This window comes from Pleuronectes platessa, chromosome 4, assembly GCF_947347685.1.
Source record: "Pleuronectes platessa chromosome 4, fPlePla1.1, whole genome shotgun sequence".
NCBI classification, from domain to species: domain Eukaryota; kingdom Metazoa; phylum Chordata; class Actinopteri; order Pleuronectiformes; family Pleuronectidae; genus Pleuronectes; species Pleuronectes platessa.
Genome location: NC_070629.1, coordinates 23,405,903 through 23,429,642, shown reverse-complemented (window position 1 = coordinate 23,429,642; position 23,740 = coordinate 23,405,903). Strand labels below are relative to the sequence as shown.

General features: G+C 43.0%; 1 protein-coding gene across 1 annotated transcript; it reads left to right on the top strand.

The window, feature by feature from the left end:
- Positions 1-1,539: 1,539 nt before the first annotated feature.
- Positions 1,540-23,285, top strand: loxhd1b (lipoxygenase homology PLAT domains 1b). Its single transcript, XM_053421073.1, has 46 exons — positions 1,540-1,548; positions 2,629-2,685; positions 2,787-3,170; positions 3,264-3,378; positions 4,434-4,548; positions 4,963-5,043; positions 5,184-5,368; positions 5,547-5,645; positions 5,714-5,862; positions 6,724-6,847; positions 7,185-7,294; positions 7,754-7,894; positions 8,023-8,158; positions 8,258-8,418; positions 8,525-8,611; positions 8,875-9,010; positions 9,099-9,253; positions 9,358-9,518; positions 9,605-9,681; positions 9,761-9,957; positions 10,037-10,229; positions 10,462-10,622; positions 10,733-10,849; positions 10,910-11,054; positions 11,744-11,895; positions 13,076-13,209; positions 13,300-13,445; positions 13,592-13,696; positions 13,775-13,903; positions 13,980-14,144; positions 14,997-15,178; positions 15,258-15,374; positions 15,575-15,737; positions 16,851-17,005; positions 17,093-17,302; positions 17,679-17,805; positions 18,725-18,933; positions 19,143-19,328; positions 19,446-19,573; positions 20,175-20,292; positions 20,725-20,902; positions 21,027-21,233; positions 21,862-22,032; positions 22,170-22,302; positions 22,573-22,728; positions 22,805-23,285. The coding sequence occupies exons 1-46, from the start codon at positions 1,540-1,542 to the stop codon at positions 23,283-23,285; spliced, it is 7,047 nt and encodes a 2,348-aa protein (XP_053277048.1).
- Positions 23,286-23,740: the final 455 nt, after the last annotated feature.

Sequence of the window (23,740 nt, the reverse complement as noted above, 5' to 3'; positions counted from 1 at the left end):
ACTTAATTAACCAAAAGGAACAAGCTCAGAACTTCGACTTTTCTCCTAATTTTCGGTTCCAAACTCTCTGGTTCGTTCCAGGACACTTTCATGAATTATTAGGAAAACAGATTATTGTTATGTTTTCTGTGCGTGTGAGCAAAAATCTGTCTGAATTTACTCCGGTCGGTGCTGATGGAATTTGCTTAAATCACAGAAATGAAATGACCACAGAGCCAAAAAAATTATAATTTCCACCAACACATAATGTACGAAGAAGCAGACAGACTAATAACCTCTTGGTTTCCAGTTATAAGTTACAGATGATTCTGTTGGACCAACAATGAAAGGACGGATATAACTTTGAGTCGTTATCTGGGGGCTTTTACAGTTTGTTCCGATAAACATCTCGACAGATATAATGAGTTTGACCGCTGAAATGAACTTTGGGATATGAATCCTTTGAATATGTTCAAAGAAATTCCAGATAAATGCTGCGTCTGAGGTTGTGTATGTGGCCCCTATGGACACTACTCCCATGACAGTCGTCTATCTGCTCCTATCTGCTCCTCTGTAGTCCAAAGTGCTTCCTTCACCCTCTGGAAGAAGTTGAAAAACAGCTGATTCGCTGAAAGGAAGCTGGTCGGGACAAACATCTTGAAAGACGTGATGGAACTTCTTCTCTCTGCTGATACGCATCTCAAAAATATGTCAGCCTCTTGACCCAAAAGTCCCATCTCTGAGAAAGGGTGCGGAGCAGGGCCAAAAGTATCCACGGCCCTCTCACTATCCACCCACACTGATTTTAGAGCTCATTACTTTGCTTGGTCTTAACCGTTTTTGTCATGTTATATAAGAGCTGTTTCTTTAAATTGATTTGCTGATCCATTTCAATCTACTCTTTGGAGTCAGAGAACATCTGCAGAAACGGTTAGAGGAACACTTTCCTGTGTACATTATGATTGCATAATGGAACAGCAACCCCCGATGCGGAGTCGAAGAAAGAATATGACATTTAAAGTGGAATCTGACACGCGCCCTGACCTAAAACTTAGGCACCATTCTCTCTATAACCAAATTCTGCAAAAACACTTTAACATTTCTGAGTGGTTAGAGCATAATTCCAGGAATAAAACATTAAATTGACAAGTCGCAGGTGCAAACATGAGCTGTTAAATGATTCCAAATCAGAGTGTTTAGAGTGGGGGCTCCAAGTTTGGATAAATCACCGCGGCGAGAGAAGAAGACGGAGGGCTGGGGGGGGGGGGGGGGGGGGGGGGGGTGCAGGGAAACAGAAGGAGGAAGATGAGGACAAGGAAGAGGAAGAGCATCCAGGGATTCAATTCATCACACAAGGCAAAATGTCTAGAGTAGAGCCAAAGGAAACAGCACAGAGAGGGAGAAACAAAAACACTTTGTCAGACACAAAAATGAATACAGGATGAAGACCTTTCATTCCTTTTTCATGATTATTATTGTTATTGTAAATTGTGTATTGTACAGTACACACAATAACACATGTGCTACCATTTTGTTGTGTATGTTTTAAAAGCCTAATATATGTCGCGGGTTGGTTTCACTATTTACATGTGTTCCACTGTCACTGTGCATCCTGGTATATAAGTAAAAAGAAAATGAAGAATGTTCATATTCTATTTATGTGTAAAGCTTAACTTCTATAGGCAATGTTTGATTATAGAAAGCGTTTGTTGTTGTGTTTCTCCTTCTCTGTTGAACTGTGGGAATATACAGACGTGTTTCCATCAAATGTTTAACAACTGAGTTCAACCATTAAGAAGAAAAGACATTTCACTACACTAGTCACAATTTGCATGATGCAACCAGTTCTCACCCTCTGATTAACAAATGTAATGGTGCAAATAATAATTAAGTTTTAACCATAGACTGTAGGTTTGAACCGACATGCAAATGAAGGTGTCTCCCTCTACTGGCTGTGATGAAAATAACAGAAAAGCCAGGCCCCTGCAGAAGATGTGAGATCTGTGTCTGAAATGTTACGTTTACAGCTGAAGAGCAGTTCTGCATTCTGGGGTCTGACAATGATGTTTGTCTCCCTTCATGTTGATTTTGACAGAGGTTATTCTTTGCACTATCCAATATCATGTGCAAGGCCTTGGATATTTAGGTGTTATACTAAATAGCAGTGATAAAAGTAGCATTCAGAGGTTTTCATTTACAAAAAATACCAATTTTAGAAAGTGTAAATAACTGTTTTCAAAATCCTTAAAAATGTGTGGAAATGTAAAAAGCACTTTTTTATAATTGGTCTGGAGGTCATCATCACCCACTTGGATTGTGCACATAACCAGACTCAGGCCGGCTGAGTCTACATGTTACATGTTGTTTTAGTTTTTTTCTTTTTTCATGCTGTTAAATTATGAATCAACCATAATTATGTGCCTCATTAAGTCACAAAGGTGTTGGCAGTTTAACTTTATAAAAGCAGAACCATTACAAGCCACCGATTAGGAATCTTCCAGCAGCTCTCCACTCCCACAGAGGGTTTCCTCCTGTGGTCAGGTGACAAGGAGGACATTGACATTTCTAATGAGGTCAGAGTATCTGCTGTTGTCGTGAGGGGAGGTTAACCAGCCGAGGGTTACCCCCTGGCTGCCTTTCAAACTTCAGCCTGAGAGCTCGGACTCGGACCTGTGCTGCCAGTGGGTCACTCGTTCTCTGTCACGGGTCAGTTTATTCAAGTTTCACCGGAACACGCGGGAATCGGTTACGGTTACAAGGTAGTAAATAAATTAAAGATGCCCACAAAAAAGAAAAAAAAAGCCCAGAGAGCAGAGGAGGATGACGAGGACTCGGAGGATCAGGAACCAAAACCCAGGAAGAAGAACACGCAGCAGAAAAGAAAGCAGCTAAAAGACACTGATGAAGAAGGAAATAATTCTGACACGTCGGGGCCTGATGTGAAGAAGAAGGGAAGAGAAAAGGTCAAGAAGAAGAAGAAGAAAGCCAGAGAGGACAGTGGGGATGAGTTGAACAGTGAGTCTAAGAACACAGATGATGAAGATAACAATAATGACTCCAAGGGTAAAAAGAGAGGAGGAAAACTCCCTGATGTGATCGAGACCACCAAGAAAGACTCAAAGAAGGTCCAAGACAAGATGGGCGGCAAGGATAAGAAATCCAAAAAGAACACAGAGAAAGAGGAAGAGCCGGCAGCCGGGGATGAAGAGGAGGGGAAAAAGAAAAAGAAAGAAAAGAAGAAGAAAGGTTCGGTGGCGGGGGACACCGATGAGGACACCAAGAAGACAAAGGGCAAGAAGAAGAAGATCGAAAACTACGTGGAGATCTACGAGAATGAGCTCCGCAACTACGAGCCGGACCAGGTGGAGAACTACGAGGACGAGTATCACAAGAAGAAAGGTAACTCAAAGGTGCTGTCAAAGATCTGACGTGTGTGGATGAGACAATTAAAACCGACTCAATAGAGAAGCTGCATGTTTTGTCTGAGGAGAGACATCTGACACCCGGCCGAGAAGTGACTCCTTAATTGCAGATATATGATTCTGAGTGACTCCACTTGTGATGTGCTCCTGCTTTTGTTGGATGTTCATGGTAACATTACACTGAGTGAAGAGGTGTCCGTGTATTACCAGTAACCTAGAGCTATATGACACCTGTCACTAACCCTCACACAGGCGGGTTACACATCCTGGAAGAGCGTCACAGTCCTCTATGGTCAAATGTTAATTCCCTAATTTAAAGACTCCCTAGAATGATTCTTATCAAATCCTTCATCATAGTGGGATCAGGGCAATTAAAATGTATTACAATTTTAATATAATTTAATTTAATATAATAATAAGGCTACATTTTAAGTAGTTGTCATTTAATGGTTTAGTTTATATAATTTCATTTAAATGGCCTTTTCACATCAGCTGTTTGTCAATAACCTGCACTAACTACCAAAAAAACTTATTTCTATTACTTCCAACTCATGAACTCATTCCTCAGTGAAGCTCCAGTGAATTTTGATTTATAGACTCATTATCCACCCACACTTGTTTTCTGACTCTATTCAATGTCACTGACTCTGACCTTTGCTGCATGTGCACATGTTGAATGCAGACCCCAACGATTCAGCAGAGGTCGAATGCCACATTAACGTGATGTCGGCAGAATGTGAAGAAAAGGAAAAGCACAAAGCTATTTTTTGACTTTAGTGTTAAAGCAGTATTGAAGTTGGGTTCTTCCTACAGCCAATGGAAAAGGGTAATGACTGGAAAAGGAGGTCATTTCCATGTATAAGGATGCTTTGTCTCCGTCCATGACTCACTCAACATCCAACTTTATCATAACTACTTGAAAGATGTTTCATTGGCTCTCTATGTTAATTTTAATCAAATTAAACAATCAAAACTTTTACCTGCGTTGATTAGAATGATCCGAGCTGTAAAATGAAATATTTCCCCCCCCAGTGTACGAGGTGGTGACCGTGACCGGAGACGAGAGAGGAGCCGGAACCGACGCCAATGTGTTTGTCACTCTGTTCGGAGAATATGGCATCACTCCCAAAGTCCACCTGGCCAGCAAGTGAGTCCTCCTCAAAGATTCTTCAATTTCAGATGAAAACCCATATGGTTCTTGTTGTTGAGAAGATTTTTAGAATTTGTTCAGATAAAAAGCTAAGTTTTAATTGATTTAAACTTCAAATTTCATTGAGCTTGAATTAATTACTTGTGTTTTCCTCTCTTCCCTTTAACAGCACAGAAAAGAGGTATTTATTCTTCATGGAGTGTTGGTGGCTGCTCAGAAACACTGTGTGCTGTGATCGAGTGTGAAATTTGCAATTCAGGGATTTAATGCATGATTTACTCAAAGTTGCACAATGCGTCTGAAGGGTATGTTGAATATTTTCTTCTTTTCTTTCGTGTTTACTTTGTGATCAAGAGTTTAATGATAAAATTCAGGTTGGCTCCTGAAGAGTTTACTGTTTCGTGTTTTCAGGAGTCGCACGGCCTTCGAAAGAGCCAAAACTGATGTGTTCAGAATCAGAACGCACAATATTGGATCTTTGAAAAAGATAAGGTTTGTTGGACTCAGACATTTCATCCCTGATCCGTTTTTTCTTCTGTACTATTCAGTGTATCATATAGTTCCCGGTATTACCAGCTTCTGGGATGTCTCCTCCCCTGATTTAATTACAAGTAACACATGTTTTGCTCCAGGATCGAGCACGACAACACAGGGCTGAGCGCCAGCTGGTTCCTGGACAGAGTGGTGGTGACGGACGTGATCAGGCCTCACTTGAGGTTTTACTTTGCTTGTAACAACTGGCTGAGTAAGACAGAGGGAGACGGCATTTACGTCAGAGACCTGCTGGGCAGCATGGACCCCATGGACATGCCCAAATGTACGCATACACACAATCCAGTGAATACACAGCATCCGCATTGCCTCCAGTCAATCAGTATAAACGGGCCCAAACAAACTCATAAATCAAGATTATGTAAATGCATGTGATCTATCTACTGTTTTTAAGTATTGTGGACATTTCGTTTTTTTTTTAATGTGTCCTCTTGATTTTCTAGATAATAAATATATAGTCAGCGTTTTCACTGCAGACGTGAAAGGCTCTGGAACAGATGCAGACGTCTTCATCAATATCTTTGGGGAGTTTGGAGACACAGGTAAATAAAGTTGACACCATCTTTTTTCGACTTTGTCTGATGACTTTAACCATTTGTTTCTATTCTAGGCGAGAGGCGACTTGACAACGACAAAAATAACTTTGAAAAAGGCACAGAGGACAAGTTCACCATGGAGGCACCGAACCTGGGCAAAGTGAGGAAGATCACCATCGGCCATAATAACAAGGGCTCCTCCGCTGGATGGTTTCTGGACAAGGTACAACAAAGTTATCAAGACGGATGAATAACGATTGTGTTTAACATTCAGGGTTTTTAGAGAATGATCATGAAACAAATCCTCCGTCATAGAGTCTGTCTGTCCCTCATTCGGCTCAGTTCTGTCTCTACACAGGTACTTAACACACGTGAGCCTCTTATTTCCTCTCAGTTGTCTCATCTGCTACTCATGTCCCTGCTCCTCCAACACATATGTGTGTAACTAAGAGATGACAGACGTGTACACACTCACCCACACACTCACAAACACACACACATGTCGTCATCCTACCCTCTGTGTAAAGGGAAACCGAGCCCCATTGAAGGATTAGCTTACACCAAGCGGACGAGTGGGTAGATTTGCTGCAACACAGAGTGACACCAAAGATCACTGACAACAAAAATAATCATAGAATAGTCATGTAATTTTCAATACTTTTTTAAAATGTGGTTTATGCTGCCATCTAACCTTGATGATGACATATTCATGAGTGAACAGTTTTTAGGGAAAGTAATTTAAGTTTAATATAAGTTGCAGGAAATAAATGTAAATTAATTTCTATAGTTCAAACATACATTTTTTGCCAAATTACTATTATTTATTTAGTATCAGTATTTAGTATACAAGTATGGAAATGAATGGAGCAGGAAAAGGGACTAAAACAGTCCAGTAATCTATTTTTAATACCCAGTAGCTGTAATATTTATTTGGATCTTTGCAACGAACTTCATCAAATACAACAACGTCTTTACCTGTAACTTTTCATAACTTCATCTAAAACATATTTTCTATTAGCTGTTGGCTACAGTCATGTGATGATCATCATCTTGTTCTTTTTTCTAAATGTTCCTTCTCATACAGGTGTCTCTGGACGATCTGGGAAACAAAATAGTTTACGAGTTTCCAGTGAATCGTTGGTTTGCCCTCGACGAGGATGACGGGAAGATCCAGAGGGATATCTTAGTCGGGGGGAACCAGCCCACAGGTGAGGTTAAGATTTAGAAGAATAAAATGTACCTACCTCACATTTCATCTTTCGTATCAGTTGAATGCAAATACGGTTATAAGGATGAAAATAAGTTCAGGATTGTTTCCTCATTTTGACTTTTAAAGCCAAGATGGCTCTAAAAAATAAGTCTGTTTTCTCTCCAGCTCAGCAGAAAGACCTTCCGTGTGATCATTAATTCTCCTGTAAGGATATCGATGTTTAGATCTGACAAAAAAAATATCCTGCACAGTTGCTCAGGGAGTATTGGTGCCACGAACCATAATGACCTGCTGGCAGAGCCTGGGATAGCCTGACATGTAACTGTACCCCCCAGGTATCGTGTACAACGTCCAGATTGTGACAGGCAACATCCGAGGTGCTGGGACCAACTCCAAGATCCATATCGTGATGCACGGCTCCAAAGGCATGAAGAACAGTGGCAGGGTAATGACAAGAGACTGCAGAGTAGAAACAGAGTGGACAACTTGTACTTTCCTGCAGAGCAATGGCTGCAGCTATTGTTATTTGAAACTGAGTCGATTCAAAAGCTTGTTCTTAATTATCATTGTAGACAGTTAAGTAAAGTATTGGTTGTAGTTTTAATCCGCACTGGCTTTATTTGAGATTGGTGACATTGAACATACTAATGCTGATTTTTGATCATCATTACAGTTTAATCTGTTTTAGTTGCTGCTATTTAAATTCATTATAATCATAATAATCAGTGCTATTGTCACATAGTGCTATAGACAACACAAAGACATCAAACAACAATATAAGTGAATAAGGTAAATTAAAGTAATACTGAGGTGAAAGGCTGGTGATCTCGGCCTCCACCACCCCCACCCTGACCACCTTTCTTTCGGTGACCTGAAGTGACCTGATGTGGTGGATTTCATCCAGGTGTTTTTAGAGGGGGGGAAGTTCGAGAGGTGCCTGACGGACATCTTTACCGTGGAGATCGCCGCGCTCCTCAGTCCCCTCAGCAGAGTCACCATCGGACATGACAACGACGGAGTCAGTGCTGGGTGGTACTGCGAGAAGGTACAGTGAACACACACACACACACACACACACACACACACACACACACACACACAAAAAAACACGAACTGGACCTGTGAACATTATAGTATGTGAGTTAATAATCTCTGTGTCTTTCTTCTTCCCAGGTGGTGGTGTATTGTCCATTCACAGGGGTCGAGCAGACGTTCCCCTGCAGTAAATGGCTGGATGAGAAGGAGGGAGACGGGCTGATAGAGAGAGAGCTCTATGAGATGGTCTCGCTCAGGCAGAAGAGACAGAAAAGTAAGTTATAATCAGTAATCATAGTCGGATGGCTAAGATGTACCAAACCATGACTTGACTGCTGAATCCAAGATCCTGATTTGACCTGGTTCTCCTCAGAGCACCCGTGGTCCTTGTGGATCTGGACGTCGGATATTCCCGGCGCAGGGTCGGACGCAGATATCTCCTTCCAGGTGTACGGACAGAAGGGCAAGTCAGACGAGATCAGGCTGGACAATAAAACGGACAATTTTGAACAGGGACAGGTGGACAGGTTTATGGTGAGAGGCCTTTCCTATAATTCAGGACCCTGCACATATTATCATCCACTAAGTCAGATAAGGACACTGTGTAGAAAACTGCTTATATCTTGATTTGTATTTGCAGGTCGAGCTGCCTGATTTGGGAAAATTTACCAAATTCCGTATCTGGCATGAGAAGAGAAATCCTTTTGCAGGATGGCATCTCAGCAAGGTGAAGAAATCTCATAACTAATATTATTATATCTTAAATATATATATATCAGATATCCTGATTCCATTTTTGACAGTGGTTTTCGAGTTCATGTTTATCAAATGTTTAAATCCTTTTCTACCTATTTAAGGTCTAGTTTTTTCTGCCCACTTTTACAATTAGCAAAGGGGACCGTTCTGGATTTCTAACACTCAAACAATAATCCAGACACAACCCTCACATATCAACTCCAACAGACTTTTCCATTGTGTTTTTCCTGTCAGGCGACTCTGATGAAGACACTCACAAAGGAAAAGTACAAGTTTCCTTGTGAGCGTTGGCTGGACACCAATGAGGACGACAACGAGGTTGTGAGGGAGCTTCCTGCCACCGGAGACCTGAACTCCGAGCCGCTGCCGTGTATGAACACAAACCAAACACAACATCTGCTTTCCCAAACACACAGAATGATGTAAAACCTCATGATCAATCTGATTCCTCTCTGCAGTGATAAAATACAGAGTGACAGTTTGCACGGGGACGGTCGGCGGCAGCGGCACGGACGCGTCGGTGTTTCTCAACCTGATCGGAGACAACGGAGACTCCGGAGATCGTCAGCTGGTCAACTGCAAAAACAACATCAACAAGTTTGAGAAAGGAAGCGTGGGTAGACCCAGTCCAAATCACTGATCAGCATGAGTTCAACTAACCCAACCAGCTGCAGTTTGTTGCTTCCAGGTGCTGATGGGTTTTCTTTGTCTTTCCAGTTGGACGAGTTCATCGTTGAGGCAGTGACCATTGGGCAGGTCCGCAGGGTGAGGATTGGACACGATGGGAAAGGTGGAGGCTGCGGCTGGTTCCTTGACAAAGTGATTGTTAGAGAGGAGGGCCAGGCCGAGGCCCAGGCCGTAGAGTTCCCCTGCAACAGGTGCAATGGCCACAGTGTCAATACTGCGAGTGATAGGAGAAATAATGGCAGAGATGAGAGTTTGATTACTGGTTCTTTTTTTGCAGGTGGCTCGATCGAAACGAGGATGACGGACAGATTGTTAGAGAGTTGGTGCCGTTCTCAGACGGACAGCGTCTTTACAGTACGTCCCCATTTGCTTTAACGTTCATATCTGATCCCTGCACACGGAGCTGACTCTATACCTTGTCTGTGTGCGTCAGACATCGACTATCACATCGCGGTGAAGACAGGGAGCATCCCCGGAAGCAGCTCGGACTCCAACGTGTTCGTCAAGCTCTACGGAGAGAAAGGGGACACCAGTAGGATGATACTGCTGGTCTCCGCCAACAACCTGGGGAACTACTTTGAGACGGGCCGCATTGACATCTTCACCGTGGAAACCTTCGATATTGGACAGGTGACTCAGAGAAGGTTTAGAACCCAAAATTTAAGGGGAACAGTTTAAATAGCGTCTTCCGTTCATTCCCTATTTCCAGATCAGCCGCATGATGATTGGCCACACCAATGAAGGCATGCGAGCCGGCTGGTTCCTGGACAGTGTTCAGATCATGGTCCCGGTCCATGGGAGACATTACATGTTCCCCAGTCACCGCTGGCTCAGCAGGGATGAGGCTGACGGCAAGACAGAGGTGGAGATCTACCCGAGCGAGATCCTGGACATGGAGCAATGTAGGTAACAGTCCAACATTCTTGCGCTAAAAGATGAAACAATCGTGTTATTTTAATCGATATATAAAATGGGATCATCCTTTCAATATCTGCTTTATTTCAGTCATATTTGTCAAAGCAGTATTCTCAGATTTTGTGCTGTAACTCCTATTTTATTCAAGTCCTTATACATACTGTAACACACACACATATTGAATGCATGTTTATAGATACTTTTATGTGTATTTTCCAGTGATAAACTATGAGGTAACAGTAGTGACTGGAGATGTGATGTTTGCCGGCACCAACGCCCGAGTTTACCTCCAGGTCTATGGAGAGAAAGGAAAGACAGAGATCATCCGGCTCGAGAGCAGGTCCAACAACTATGAGCGGAACACCACAGAAATATTCAAGGTAAGGAAGCTTGGATTTCAAGCGTTTAGTGGAAATGCATCTCGAAGCCAAAGTACAAAGTTATTGTCCAGATGTGTGTTTGAGTTGAAACATCACACATTGTTCCCCAGATGAATGCCAAAGATGTGGGGAAGATCTTCAAGATACGCATCGGTCACGATGGCTCTGGGATCGGATCCGGCTGGTTCCTGGAGTCAGTGGACGTCAAACATTTAATCTTGGCCCTGGTGCCCAAAGAGAAGAAAAAGGAGGACAAGAAAAAGAAGAAGAAGAAGAAGAAAGATGAGGATGAGGAGGAGGAGGATGGAGGAGAGGAGATGCAGGAGGTGGTGCTGACGTATCACTTCCCATGTTCTCGCTGGCTGGCCGGGGGAGAGGAGGATGGCGAGCTGGTGGTGGAGCTGCTGCCCGAGGAGGCCGAGGAGCTGGAAGGTACAAAATGAAACCAACCAAGTGAGATGTTGGAGAGGAGAGTCGAACATCAGATCCCAGGCTACTTCGGTCCCATGTCAAAAAAAAAACACACAACACACAGTACACTTAATCTGCACTAGTTTCTTAACGCTGCTTCCAAGTGTTACACATATCTCAGTACGTCCCACAATTCACCAGTCAACTGTGTCACACCAGTCCAGCTGTGGGCAGTAGTGAGCATATAAACTGGTTTTAGGACTGACCAAATTGAATTAAATATAATCAAGAGAAGATTAAATGATCTGAGGAACACCTACCTTTACTTTCTATATTCTTTCCTCTTCAGAGAGCCAGATCAGATTAAAAAACAATGAATATGGACATATACATATAGTGAATTAATTAGTAAAAGAGTTTCACACATAAATTAGCTACACACCAGTAATTTGTATCTTGTTTTATACGAACACTCTTGACCGTGTAGAATATACAAGTACAGTCTACACACAGACATATGCATGGATATATTGGTTTATTTCTCCTTTTGAATTATTTGTAATAAACCTCATCACATATCTGTATCCTTCACTCTGAGCTGATGTTGAGGACACGCTTTGTTTTGATTTTGACACAGTTTCCTGACCGACACGCAGCATGCGGCATGTTTAAGAGGTGTTAGTAATTCATCCCTTGTGTTGTGTTGACAGTCAACACCTATGAAGTGTGCGTCTTCACTGGTGACATGCTGGGAGCCGGGACTGACGCCAACGTCTTCATCAATATCTACGGAGAAAACGGAGACACCGGAGAGCGCTATCTGAAGAACTCTGACAACCTCAACAAATTTGAGCGCAGGCAGGTATGACATTTTAAATCAACTGGAAATAAAATGAAGGGATTGAATTATTTAGATTTGTTTAAAAAGACCTGCAGGGAAGGTTCAATCATTTATATTACATATTTTATTGTTTTTCCCAGCCGACAATAGTAGGAATGTTTGATGGGATTTTCAAATTTTACACAACATGCATCTTTTACCGGGACTGCACAGTTGTATCTATATTCCTTGAGGGGGTATCGTGCTGGAAAGGAACCAGCGGTTAGTCAAAGACTCAGGCACTTCCACAGTGGTGTGGGTGGGAGGGTATTCTGGGAGGATTACAAGCCCCCCTGCAGGCGAGCCAGCTGTGAGGGAGAGCAGCTCTGAGGCCTCCTCTGTGTCATCCAACCTGTCCTACTTTTACTCATTACTTAATCCTGACCGGTGAATTATTCATGTCTGCATCACACCTGATTCTATCGGAACAAAAAACTCACATTCAAAAGCAAGTAGGTTTATTTCTTCACACGGATTAAAATCCACAAGAGCCTCGTGTCAGTCTGTGACAGGGATGTTGGCTTAGGATGAGAAACAACGACACGTGCTCTTTTTATTTAAGACAGAAATTACTAACTTATACAATTCTGAATAGGACAATAACTCTAAGATTTATTAGAATTTTGAGGATAGAGTTGTCAATGTATTTATGTTTTAACACTGATGTCATAGCTCAAGTTGTATTGAACGTTTACTGTCTAAAATTTTAGGTCAGGACAACTTGATCTTAAACTTTGACCTCAGTAATAAACATGTAATTAAATTTACTTATTTCCAACGTCATCATAAATTTAACTTTACGAGTTTGTGTTGTTGAGAATTGTAATAGATAAATAAGATGTTTCAAATTTGTTCCATTTCAGTCAAGCATTAAAATGCTGCTTACACGTTAATGTTTCTGGCATTAGAAGTCAAATATAAATCGAAGTTAAAGTCTCCATTTTACATAAGAGATGCTGAATTTGGATTTTATAATTAATTAATTAAAATATTAATGTGATATTAATTCATCATATTATGGAAAACAAGACTTTTGCCAGTAAAGGAGTATTGTGTTCCATTGTATTGTATCCGACCGTCCTCACCATCATTTCCACTGTATCAAATGAAACTTTAATGTTGTCGGTAACAGACCAGTATCTGCTGCTGCCATGTTTCGCAGGAGGACGTTTTCATAGTGGCGGCCATTGATCTGGGTCCTCTGAAGAAGCTGCGGATCCGCCATGACAACACCAACTCTTACTCCTCTTGGTACCTGGATCGTGTCGAGATCGTGGACACGAAGGACGACACAACGTAGGTGAAACCGGCATACAGCCATTCATGGCCTCAGGCACGTGGCCTCTGAGTTAGAGATCTGATCGGAGAAGTTTCCTGTGTCTGCAGATACTACTTCCCCTGTAACCGCTGGCTCGCTGTGGATGAGGACGATGGGCAGATAGCGAGGGAGCTGGTGCCAGTGGACGAGGCCTTCATGAGGCAGGATGACGATGAGGAGGGGACCGCCGCCACGCTCGGCCTGGAGCAGAAATGTAACACACTTACAGAGCTTTGTTTTAATAGAGGGCGATCAAAGGGTTCCTGAACGTATCTCAGTGGTGGTACATTCTGGTGTAGACAACAGCATTTGTGAAGATGAAAAGGATTATTGTACTGACCTGTTAAATCCATCTTACAGCCATGTCTACCACATACACCATTAAAGTCAAAACCGGCGATAAGAAGTACGCTGGTACCGATGCCAACGTCTATGCCATCCTCTTTGGAGAAAATGACGACACAGGTGAGATGCTGGGGTGAACTCATACTGCACGTTACCTGCCAAGCAACCTGAGCTCAACATTTTCATTGTCATTCACAGGGGTCGTCAACTTAAAGTCTTGTAAAACCTACAAGAACAAGTTTGAACAGGGGATGATCAACGAGTTCACTGTGGAGGCGGTGGACCTGGGCGATCTGGAGAAGCTTCGCGTCGGACACGACAACTCAGGTGGGGAAAGAAAAGGCTCCACACACAAAAAATAATAGCAGAGTACATGAAAGTGAATAACATGTCCAATTGGCAGGAGGTTCTCCCGGCTGGTTCTTGGACTGGGTCGAGATCGACGCAGCCTCGCAGGGTCAGAGACTACGCTTCCCGTGTGGCCGCTGGTTGGACAAGGGCGAGGACGACGGGGCGTTGGTGAGGGATCTGTATCCCGCCGATCTGCAGACTGAGCTCTACATGCCGTGTAAGTGAACAGCCGTGGAAGAAGTGCTCGGGTCCATTAGTGAAAGTAGCACCAACTGAGAAACGTTCCTGTAAAAGTGCTTCATGGTAATTTTAATCAGCTGAAAGTGTTGGAGCACGAGCAGTAAAATGTTGTGGAATTGGAGTTTTTAATACTGTGTGTAAGTGTTATTATGTCGCTGTGGATCCTTTTAAACTGCACAGCCGTAATAGCACTCTATGCTTCTTCAACCACACGTGAAACCGACCAAATTACAACATTGGAGCCAATGATTCAGCTGCAGTTGTGGCCATGGCTAGTTTGTTTTCCTGAAACTCTGCCAAGGCCCCACAGTCCCCTTAAAGTCAATGATGCTGCACCGTGCTCAACACACTCATTGATATCAGTTCCCTGAAAAATCCATTTCCCCGGATTTTTCAAATCAAGATCCAAATGTTAAAGTAAGTGATAATATCCCAGCTGATGTTGGGCGTGAGGCGAGGTACAACCTGAACATGTCACTGGTATATGGTGTTACATGCAGAGACAAACAAAAACACATATTTACATCATACTTTTGTAAAATACTTCTTTCTGACCTAGAATGGAAATACCAATAAAATGTAAAAGTCCAGAAAATGATAGTAAAGTTTAAAATACCCAAAATAAGATCTGCTTTTGTTTTCATCTTTATCAAATAAGATATTAACTTGTGCACACAGATTATTATCCTGCACTGACAATTTATGCCCAATATTTAACAAAACTTTTATAAAGGTGCTCATGACAGAGCCCATTAGTCCAAACTGTGCTTATATGTTCTTTACCTTTCTATCGTCCCTCTGGACTGTCCTGTTTCTCTCTGATTTTCAGTCGTGCCCTATGAGATCAAGATCTACACCAGCGATGTGTTTGGCGCGGGAACAGACGCTGATGTGTTCATCGCTTTGTACGGACCTAAAGGAGTGAGCACTCAGCAGAAACACCTGTGTGTCAACAAGAGAGAGAGACGTCTGTACTTTGAGAGGGGAGCGGAGGACATGTTCATCGTAGAGGTGAGTGTGTAGATTGGGATTACTACGCCCCTGTGGACCGCGGCTGCAGCTCTGCAAACACTGTGCTGTCTTCTCCCAGTTGGAGGATGTCGGTGATGTTATAGAGAAGATCCGGATCGGACACGACAACAGGGGCACCAACCCGGGATGGCACCTGGACAGAGTGGAGATCAGGCGCCAGCTCAGGAAAGGAAAGGTGGGGGAAACCTTTGAGATTACATCTTTCGTCAATAAGTGCATCATTTAGAGTTCCATTATCTATGACCTCATTAGAACATGAATAATGTAACACCTTCTGGCTCACACATCTCTCAGAGTCAGGTGCTCTCTACTTCAGTGTTACACAGACACAGCTAGGCCCAGTTTGGGGTTGAATATGCTTGTGTTTAACCACAGGGTTCAGAGACAACCATCTTCCCATGTGAGTGCTGGTTGGCCAAGTCTGAGGATGACGGGGAGACGGTGAGGGAGCTGGTCCCCTCGGACATCATCACGCAGAAGCTCCTCAGGGACGGGACGCTGAAAACCACCGAGACAGAGGTGGAGGACGCTCTGGAAAGTAGGTTTACTCTGATTTCAGTGCTGGCATGCAACTAGAAAACAAGGTTACAGACAAACGGGTGGATAAACATACAGGGGGAGCAGGAGCACACAGCAGGAAACAATGTGCAGGTTCCTGGTGAACAAGGAAACAGGAGCAAAGGATGCACAAGGGAAAGGAATCATGGGCTAATGGAGACTCAAGGGAACACAAAGTCTGCGTTAAAAAAACTAAAAACTATTTCTAACCACTATTCTTAGATCGATTAGAAAATGTCATGAAGTCAAGTAAAGATGCACAGGTGAATTCATAAGGAGCAGGACATCTGAATAGATTTTAGATTATTAAGTGTTCATGTATTGTCAGAATAATCTGAAAAATGTCTTTTTTTAACATCAATTCAAATCAGAAACCTCTTAAGGAAGTTGCTGACGTCATCCCTCTCAAACCAATGGACATAATTTTACAATCAGCCTTACACAGAAACTAATGGGAACTTGTAAAATGTTTCCCTTTTGTCACATGCAAACTGAATGTCCATTTCTCACAAGCGTTTTCATAATTAACCTGCACACATTTTAAATTATTATTTGTTTATATGGTCGGCCTGTGTCCAGCGTCGCTGAAAATGCCGCTGTTGAAATGAATCTCATTTCCTTTTGTAAAACATGGACCAGATAAGATGCACTAAAGCTCCTTTACTAGTCATTCAGTGAATTTCAACAGCTGTTATTATGGCTTATTTCACTCAATTACAGGAACCTTCCTGTTAAAAAGACTATTTATCCACATCCAAACACACACAAGGGGCGATGGTAATCAGACACAACAGAGCAGGTAATCACAAAGGCAGGAAGTTCAAAAACCAACACACACAAGATAAGTAATTAAATAATAAATAAATATATAAAATAAAGCTGGAAATGAAAAGGGGAAAACACTATGAAACGATGAGGTTTGTTTTTCACCATTTAGATTTATATTATAGATCATGTTATTCCCTGAATAATTGAATAAATAGCACAGTCACAGCATGAAAACTCAACATTTACTCATTTTACAAATCCGTGAGAAAACAGAGTGTAGCCTGCATCTACTCAGTTGATGATTGATTGATTTTTTCCAACACAGCTCACACGTACACGGTGTCAGTGCGGACAGGTGATACGCACGGGGCCGGGACTGATGCCAACGTTTTTCTCACCATCTACGGAGACCTGGGAGACACAGGAGAGCGCAAACTGGTCAAATCCGAGAGCAACAAGAACAAGTTTGAGAGAGGAGCGGTGTGTGGGGAAACGTGTGATTGAAAACATCACATTTCTTTCAGCTCTCTTGTGGTAGAAGCGTGACACATCCTCTCTGCCCCTCAGGTGGACAAGTTCTCCATCGAGGCTGTGGATCTGGGGCAAGTGTTTAAGATCCGTATTCGTCACGACAACTCCATGATGGGGGCTGAATGGTACCTGGACCAGGTGGAGGTGCTGGATTTGGAAACGGAGGAGGTGTACATGTTCCTGTGTGAGCGCTGGCTGTCCAGAAAGAGGGAGGACAAGCGCATTGAGAGGACCTTCTTTGTCAAGGTGGAGAGAGGGAGACGTTTAAGCTGTTTTCACACATGCACCGTAAACCTGAAGTTATTGAGACGTTCCCCGGAGGAGCTTGTGTGACAGCAAATTAACGGAATAAGTTTAATTACTCTGCCGGCTTCCTATAGAAATAAAATCTGTGCAATGGCCCTTTAAGCCCAAGTGTGAAAATAGTCAGACAGTGAGCAAATAGTCATCTTAAAGGGATAGTTCCCCCAAAAAGGGTCATAATTTCATCTTCGGTCATTTCTCCGTCACAACACTATGTTACACAGACGCCATGTGCCCTTTGTGTCTGCTTTTCTATCAACTGCTGCTGCGTTGAAACCAGTTCTGAAATGGGTGTTGTTGTGTGATTTGTCTGGTGCAGGGGTATGAAGGTGAAAGAAGCACTGATCCATTTTCCAAGATGTTGGCTCAGGCCAAACTGGGGCTGGACAGAAATGCCAACAAGAAGAAAAAGAAGAAGAAGGTGGCAGTGGTGGAAGAGGGTCCAAGTAAGATCACCAAACTATTCTTCATGTTTTTTTTGATGAGGAGATTGAGTCCCTGTAGATGATCTGCTGTTTGTCTAGAGGAAACAATTTGTTCTCTCGCAGCAAAGTCATGAGGGAATCCAAAGAAAGCAAAAAGTACTTCACGCAATACTTTAGAAGTAAAAGTGCAACCTAACCCTTTTGTCATGGGAATTTTGTATGTAATTACCTGGTGAGGAAATAAACCATCAGACTCAGTGATCAATTCAATGATCTCAAAGTATTTAATTAATGGTCAACAAACAATTTACAGAGAATAGATTTGAAACCAGACAGAGTTACTGAGCAAACACTTGGCCAAGCGGGACAGAATCTCCAACACCACTGCAGGTATCAAGATTCTGACAACGGGTGACAGGAGATGTGCCAGCTTTATGCACAGCTCAAGGGTTCACGTCATCCTTCGATATCATGCAGGCAGGACGTGTCCAGTGGTCAGACTTTGTCAGCGAAAGGGTAGATGCCCCCCCCTGTCTCCTGAGTGTATAGACATTCAGCAAAACATCAAATAGTCACAAGGGCATTTAGGCTCAAGGTAACTAACATTTCCTGATATCAGGCAGATGCAAACAATAAGTGGAATTTATATAATGATGTTTCATCAGGTCAATCCAACTGAACTTTGAGCATAGCTGTCAGCACAGGAGGATCCGTTACATTTCAGGGATCACAGTTAGATTCAATAATTTCCATGACACCTTTGTTTCCATTCTTTATGCAAAGCTAATATAAACCAGGTGATGAGACTTTTACTGCACAGCCAGAAGAACATGTGTTTAGATAGTGCTGATAAAGAGCCTTTGGAATATAATCTCCCTAAATGTTGATCTACTCCTCTATTTAAAGTGAAATTTAAAAACATCCTCTCTCTCTCACCTAGTCATCCCCTATCACTTCACCTTGTCCACGGGGGCAGACCGTGATGCCAGCACCACAGCCAGGGTCTATGTCATCATCACCGGCCCCACCGACACTGAGACGGAGCGAATGTGGCTGGACCCGCCCGAGGGGAAGACGTCCTTCACAGTGGGCACCATGGAGCACTTTGTGTCCTATGGAACTGACGTAGGGGAGATCAAGAGGGTGGAGGTGAGAATCTGGGAGCGTCTCTGTTTGCTAAATCTGTCGAAGCCGTCTCGTCTCTGCCGCCTCCTCGGATGACGTCGACGATTTAAATAAAGCCATTCTCACGCAGCATAATTCATTTCCTTGCCTTCCGGTGCCAAGATCACACAAAATCAAATGGTGTCTCATTTAGTCCCACTTTTATCTCCCCCCTGATTCTCTGTCCTCCCCAGCTCGGCCATAACGGCGTCACACCAGAGAGCTGCTGGTTTGTGAACGAGCTGTCGGTTGCCGTGCCAACCAAAGGTATCAAGTACAATTTCCCATGTAAGTGCTGGCTGGCGAAGGACCGGGGAGACGGCCTCACTGCCAGGCTGTTCAACGTGTTGGACTCCAGCACCATCAACATCATCCGCAAAGTGAGTCAGACTGCGCCGGAAATATCACAGCCTGGGAAAAAAACGCCTTTTTATGTGTGGTGAAAAAAAAACTGATTCTCTCTCTTCTGTATCTGTATCTGTTTGCTGGATGTTTAGGTTATTTATTCAGCCACGGTGGTCACAGGTGACACCCAGTACGCAGGGACTGACACCAACATTTTCCTGACGGTGTTCGGAGCCAATGGGAGCACAGAGGAAATGCTGCTGCCCAAAAATGAGATAAGGTCAGTCCTCCTTTGACCTCACAATCCCCCCCCCCCATCACTGAAAGGAACCATGAGACATTTTGAGGAACGTGTTTATTTGCTTTCTGCATGAGACCTGAATCAGCAGACTTTTATATATTTGCTATAATTATGAAGTTGCTGTCAGCAGCTAGCAACTTAGATTTGAGTGGATACAAGGGAAGGTAACTGGCTCAGTCCGAATTAAACAAAATCCAGCTAACGACAACATCTAATGTTTACACATTCAAACAGAAGTGTGAAAACAAACCATTGTGCTAAACTGTTATTTGGCGTGAGTGAGTCTCAGTCTTCAGAGAGTCAATGGTAACAACCACATTTTTTAAAATTGCAAATGAGTTTTTCTCTGGATTAAGTGCTATAATGTGATGTGAAAAATGTGATAAGAACTACTTAAAATGTATTTGCATGAACTTTGACTTGTTCATTTGGTTCATGGTTTCCAATATGCTAAAATAAGCTAAGCTAAATACCTGCTGTTTTTATGGTTTCATAGTTAGATCATCTCAACCCTCACCAAGAAAGCAAACAACTTTTAAAAGCTAGATAATACTCACACCAGTATATTGTCCACATGCAGGTTTGAAAGAGGCCAAGAAGACACATTCAACCTGGAGATCGATGACATCGCTCCTCTGAAGAAGATCAGAGTTCGGATCGATGGCAGCGGGAGTCGCCCCGACTGGTTTCTTGACAGTGTAACACAATCATATTTTTTACGAACTTTAACATATCAAGATACGGAATAATCACGAGAATCCATTGCAACGGCACCTGAGTTGTTAAAATTCCTACAAAGATCACAGAATAACATTGTGTAACAGAAGGCACGGATTTCTTGAGCAGTGCAATCAATGGGCTCCGGCTTAAACTTCACCTGCTCCAGGTTATTAAATGTTAGTTATTCAGGTTTTAATAAAAACTGTTAGTCATGTGATTTGAAGCTTGCAGTCGTCTGATTGTCAATAAAACAAAAAGGTTGAAAGCTGAATTCAAAAGATTCAATATTTGTCCAGTTCAGTTGAATCAGAAGCAAAAATACGACTGTGATTATGATCGGCACAGTCACATCTTGCTTAACAGTTTTTGGCCGTAACTACAGGCTTAAAGGTCTCAACAAACGCTTTCAGATCCTGATGCGGAACCTGACCACAGAGGACGTGTATCTGTTTACCTACGAGAACTGGCTGTCGAAGACCAAAGGGCCAAAGAGGACGAAGGTGTGCGAGCTGGCAGCGGTGGTGGACGAGGAGGAGATGGTGGAGAAAACCAGCTACATCATCCAGGTCCAGACCAGTGATTACGGATGTGAGTCCCCTGAGTTTTGAGTCACAGGGTTCATTCATTAATATGTATTTTAGTAGTATTTGATTATGCTGTGTCCAGATCATGGTACCATTCATGCAGCCTTGTTCGGACAAATCTAACAGAGTAAATACTTCTGGTCTCCTAGGTGCCGGCACTGATGCCAACGTCTTTGTGATTGTGTTCGGAGAGTACGGCGACACCGGGACGCTGTCTCTGAAGGAGAGCACCAACAGGAACAAGTTTGAGCGTAAAATGAAGGATGTGTTCCGATTCCCCGACATGCTCAGTCTGGGTGAACTGTCCAAGGTCCGAGTGTGGCACGATAACAAAGGTGAGTAAAGACATTTATGCAATGTTCTTTTACAGCTTACCTCAATTGGATAAGAGGGATTTACAGGTCGTTGTTTTTTTTACGAAAGTCTTTTTATTTGAAAAGCTTTTTTACAGTGTACATACAAATATTTGAGTAAACTAAGCAAATTTTGGTAAGTATATTAATTACATTTACTGCAAACTTTAAGGTTTGCTTATTTGACAATAATGGTACTATACTTGATAATATTGTTGAACACAAATATAATGGTTATTCCGCAATAATTCTATTGTAGCAGTAGGTAATCTATTAAAAATCCTCTACCTTAAAATATACACTGTCTGTCATTACTATATTATTATATTACGATATCAATTTACTTGTATGTCCTACTTAAGTCTATATTGCATTGAAATGTCTGAACTCTGCAGAAACAGAAGATAAAATACCAGAATCTTCCCTGTTTGTAAGAAGAAGAAAAAATGCATCTGTTCCCCAACATTAAAAGAATCCTTAAGGAAACATGTTAATCTGTCGGCCTGTGCAACTTTGCATTTGGTTGCTGTGACGCAAATTTGTTGAAGGGTTACAATTCAGATGATTGCTTTAATAAGTTGAAGTTTGTTGCTGCTGCTGCTATAAACAGGCCCTTCTCCTGGTTGGCATCTCGAGTACATTGACGTGAAAGACGAGGCCATGGACCAGACCTTCAGGTTCCCCTGCGACCGCTGGTTGGCTAAAAACGAAGACGACGGGCAGATAATGAGGGAGCTGGCCTGTGCCAACAACGACTCCATAGACCTCAGTGACAAAACCAGTGAGTAACCACTGAAAAGTCTGTGGGCTTCCTTATAAACTCTCTAATTGCCGGGGGATTAATGACTTGCAGCTAATTTCAAGCATCTGCCAGATGTGAAGTGATTACCGAGCCACCGTCTCTCTGCAATCCCACAGAATATGAAATTGCCTCAACGACTGCGAACACAGACGATGCCTCCACCACGGAAAACGCCTGGATCGCGTTGGAAGGAAGAAAAGCTCGTTCCAAGGAGTTTGTTCTCGAGAATAAGAAGAAGAAGTTCTTACGGTAGGTCTTCAAAGGGAGTCGCGGTGCCTCAGCTCACGGTAACACCCTGTTATGTCGCCTTACGTAATCTCCTCTCTTTCACATGCTTTGTTTCTCTAGACCCTTTTATCTTGTAGCTTCACTTTCTGTTCTCTGAGCCCCTACTCTGTGGAGAGCTAATCCCACGAGACGCACAGGAGAATAGTCCTCTGGCAGACCAGTGAATTTAACTGTTCACCGTTCAGGAGCAAACTCAGGCTTGTAGCTGAAACTTGTTTTGCCCCTTCACAGCGGTGCCACCGACACATTTGAGTTCTCGTCCAAGCACGTGGGGGAGATCGCCGGCATCTGCATCGGCCACATAACGAAAGAGGGTAAAAAGGTGAAGGGTGAAGCTTTCTGGCACGTAATGGAGGTGGTGGTGACAGAAAAGGAGCTGGGGAACAAGTAAGTGGACATTTTGTGACATTAAATATCACGTTGAAGGAGTTTGATGTGACTCTGAACTTTCCCTTCTATTTAGATACTTCTTCCAGTGTGACGCACAAATCCCTTTGGCGGCCAAAAAGGACAAGTTCCTGACTTTTGAGTGTTACAAGACCATCGAGAGCTTCGCGAGCAAAGTCCGCAAGCTGGTTCCCGTCAAGTACGAAATCATCGTCATCACCGGGGACGTCAAAGGAGCCGGCACGGACGCCAACGTCTTCATTACCGTCTACGGCGTCAACGGGGACTCGGGCAAGCGTCATCTGCGACAGAAGTTCCGCAACCTTTTCGAGCGAGGGCGAACCGACCGCTTCGTTCTGGAGATGCTGGACCTCGGGGAGTTGCTGAGGGTCCGAGTGGAGCACGACAACAGCCACTCAAACAGCAGCTGGTATTTAGAGTGCGTGGAGGTGACCAACACGGCCAACTCCGTCACAACCATCTTCCAGTGTGGGAAGTGGCTGGACCCTCACAAGGCCGACGGGCAGATTCACAGAGTGCTCTACCCCAGATACTAGCAGGAGGACACATGGGATGAAGAGTGGGCGAGCGTTTCCTTTAGAGAGAGTTTGTGGGTTTTTTTTTTTTTTACGGCATGAGCTTTGTGAGGAATAAGACTGAAACTCACAGAACTGAAAGTGACTATTTTTAGGGATTACACCTGTGTTCTTTTGTAAGTTTGTGCCAACGGGTTAGTTCGTCCCTCTTCCAACCTCAGAAAAAGCCATTTGCGACAATTTTTTCTTGTACGTTAGAAATAAACAGACCGGAATATTGCCCAAAAGAGACAATCCAGCAAAATAAACGTTTTCATTTTGTTCTTTGCCCTTTATTTATTATTAAGTCTTTCCAATGAGTCCAGACAGCAGAAAATTCACATTTTCACAAACTGAAATCAATGCCTACAGATAAACGCTTTACAATAACAATTAATTGGGGACAAAATTGTTTTTCAACATAAACTTTATTGATA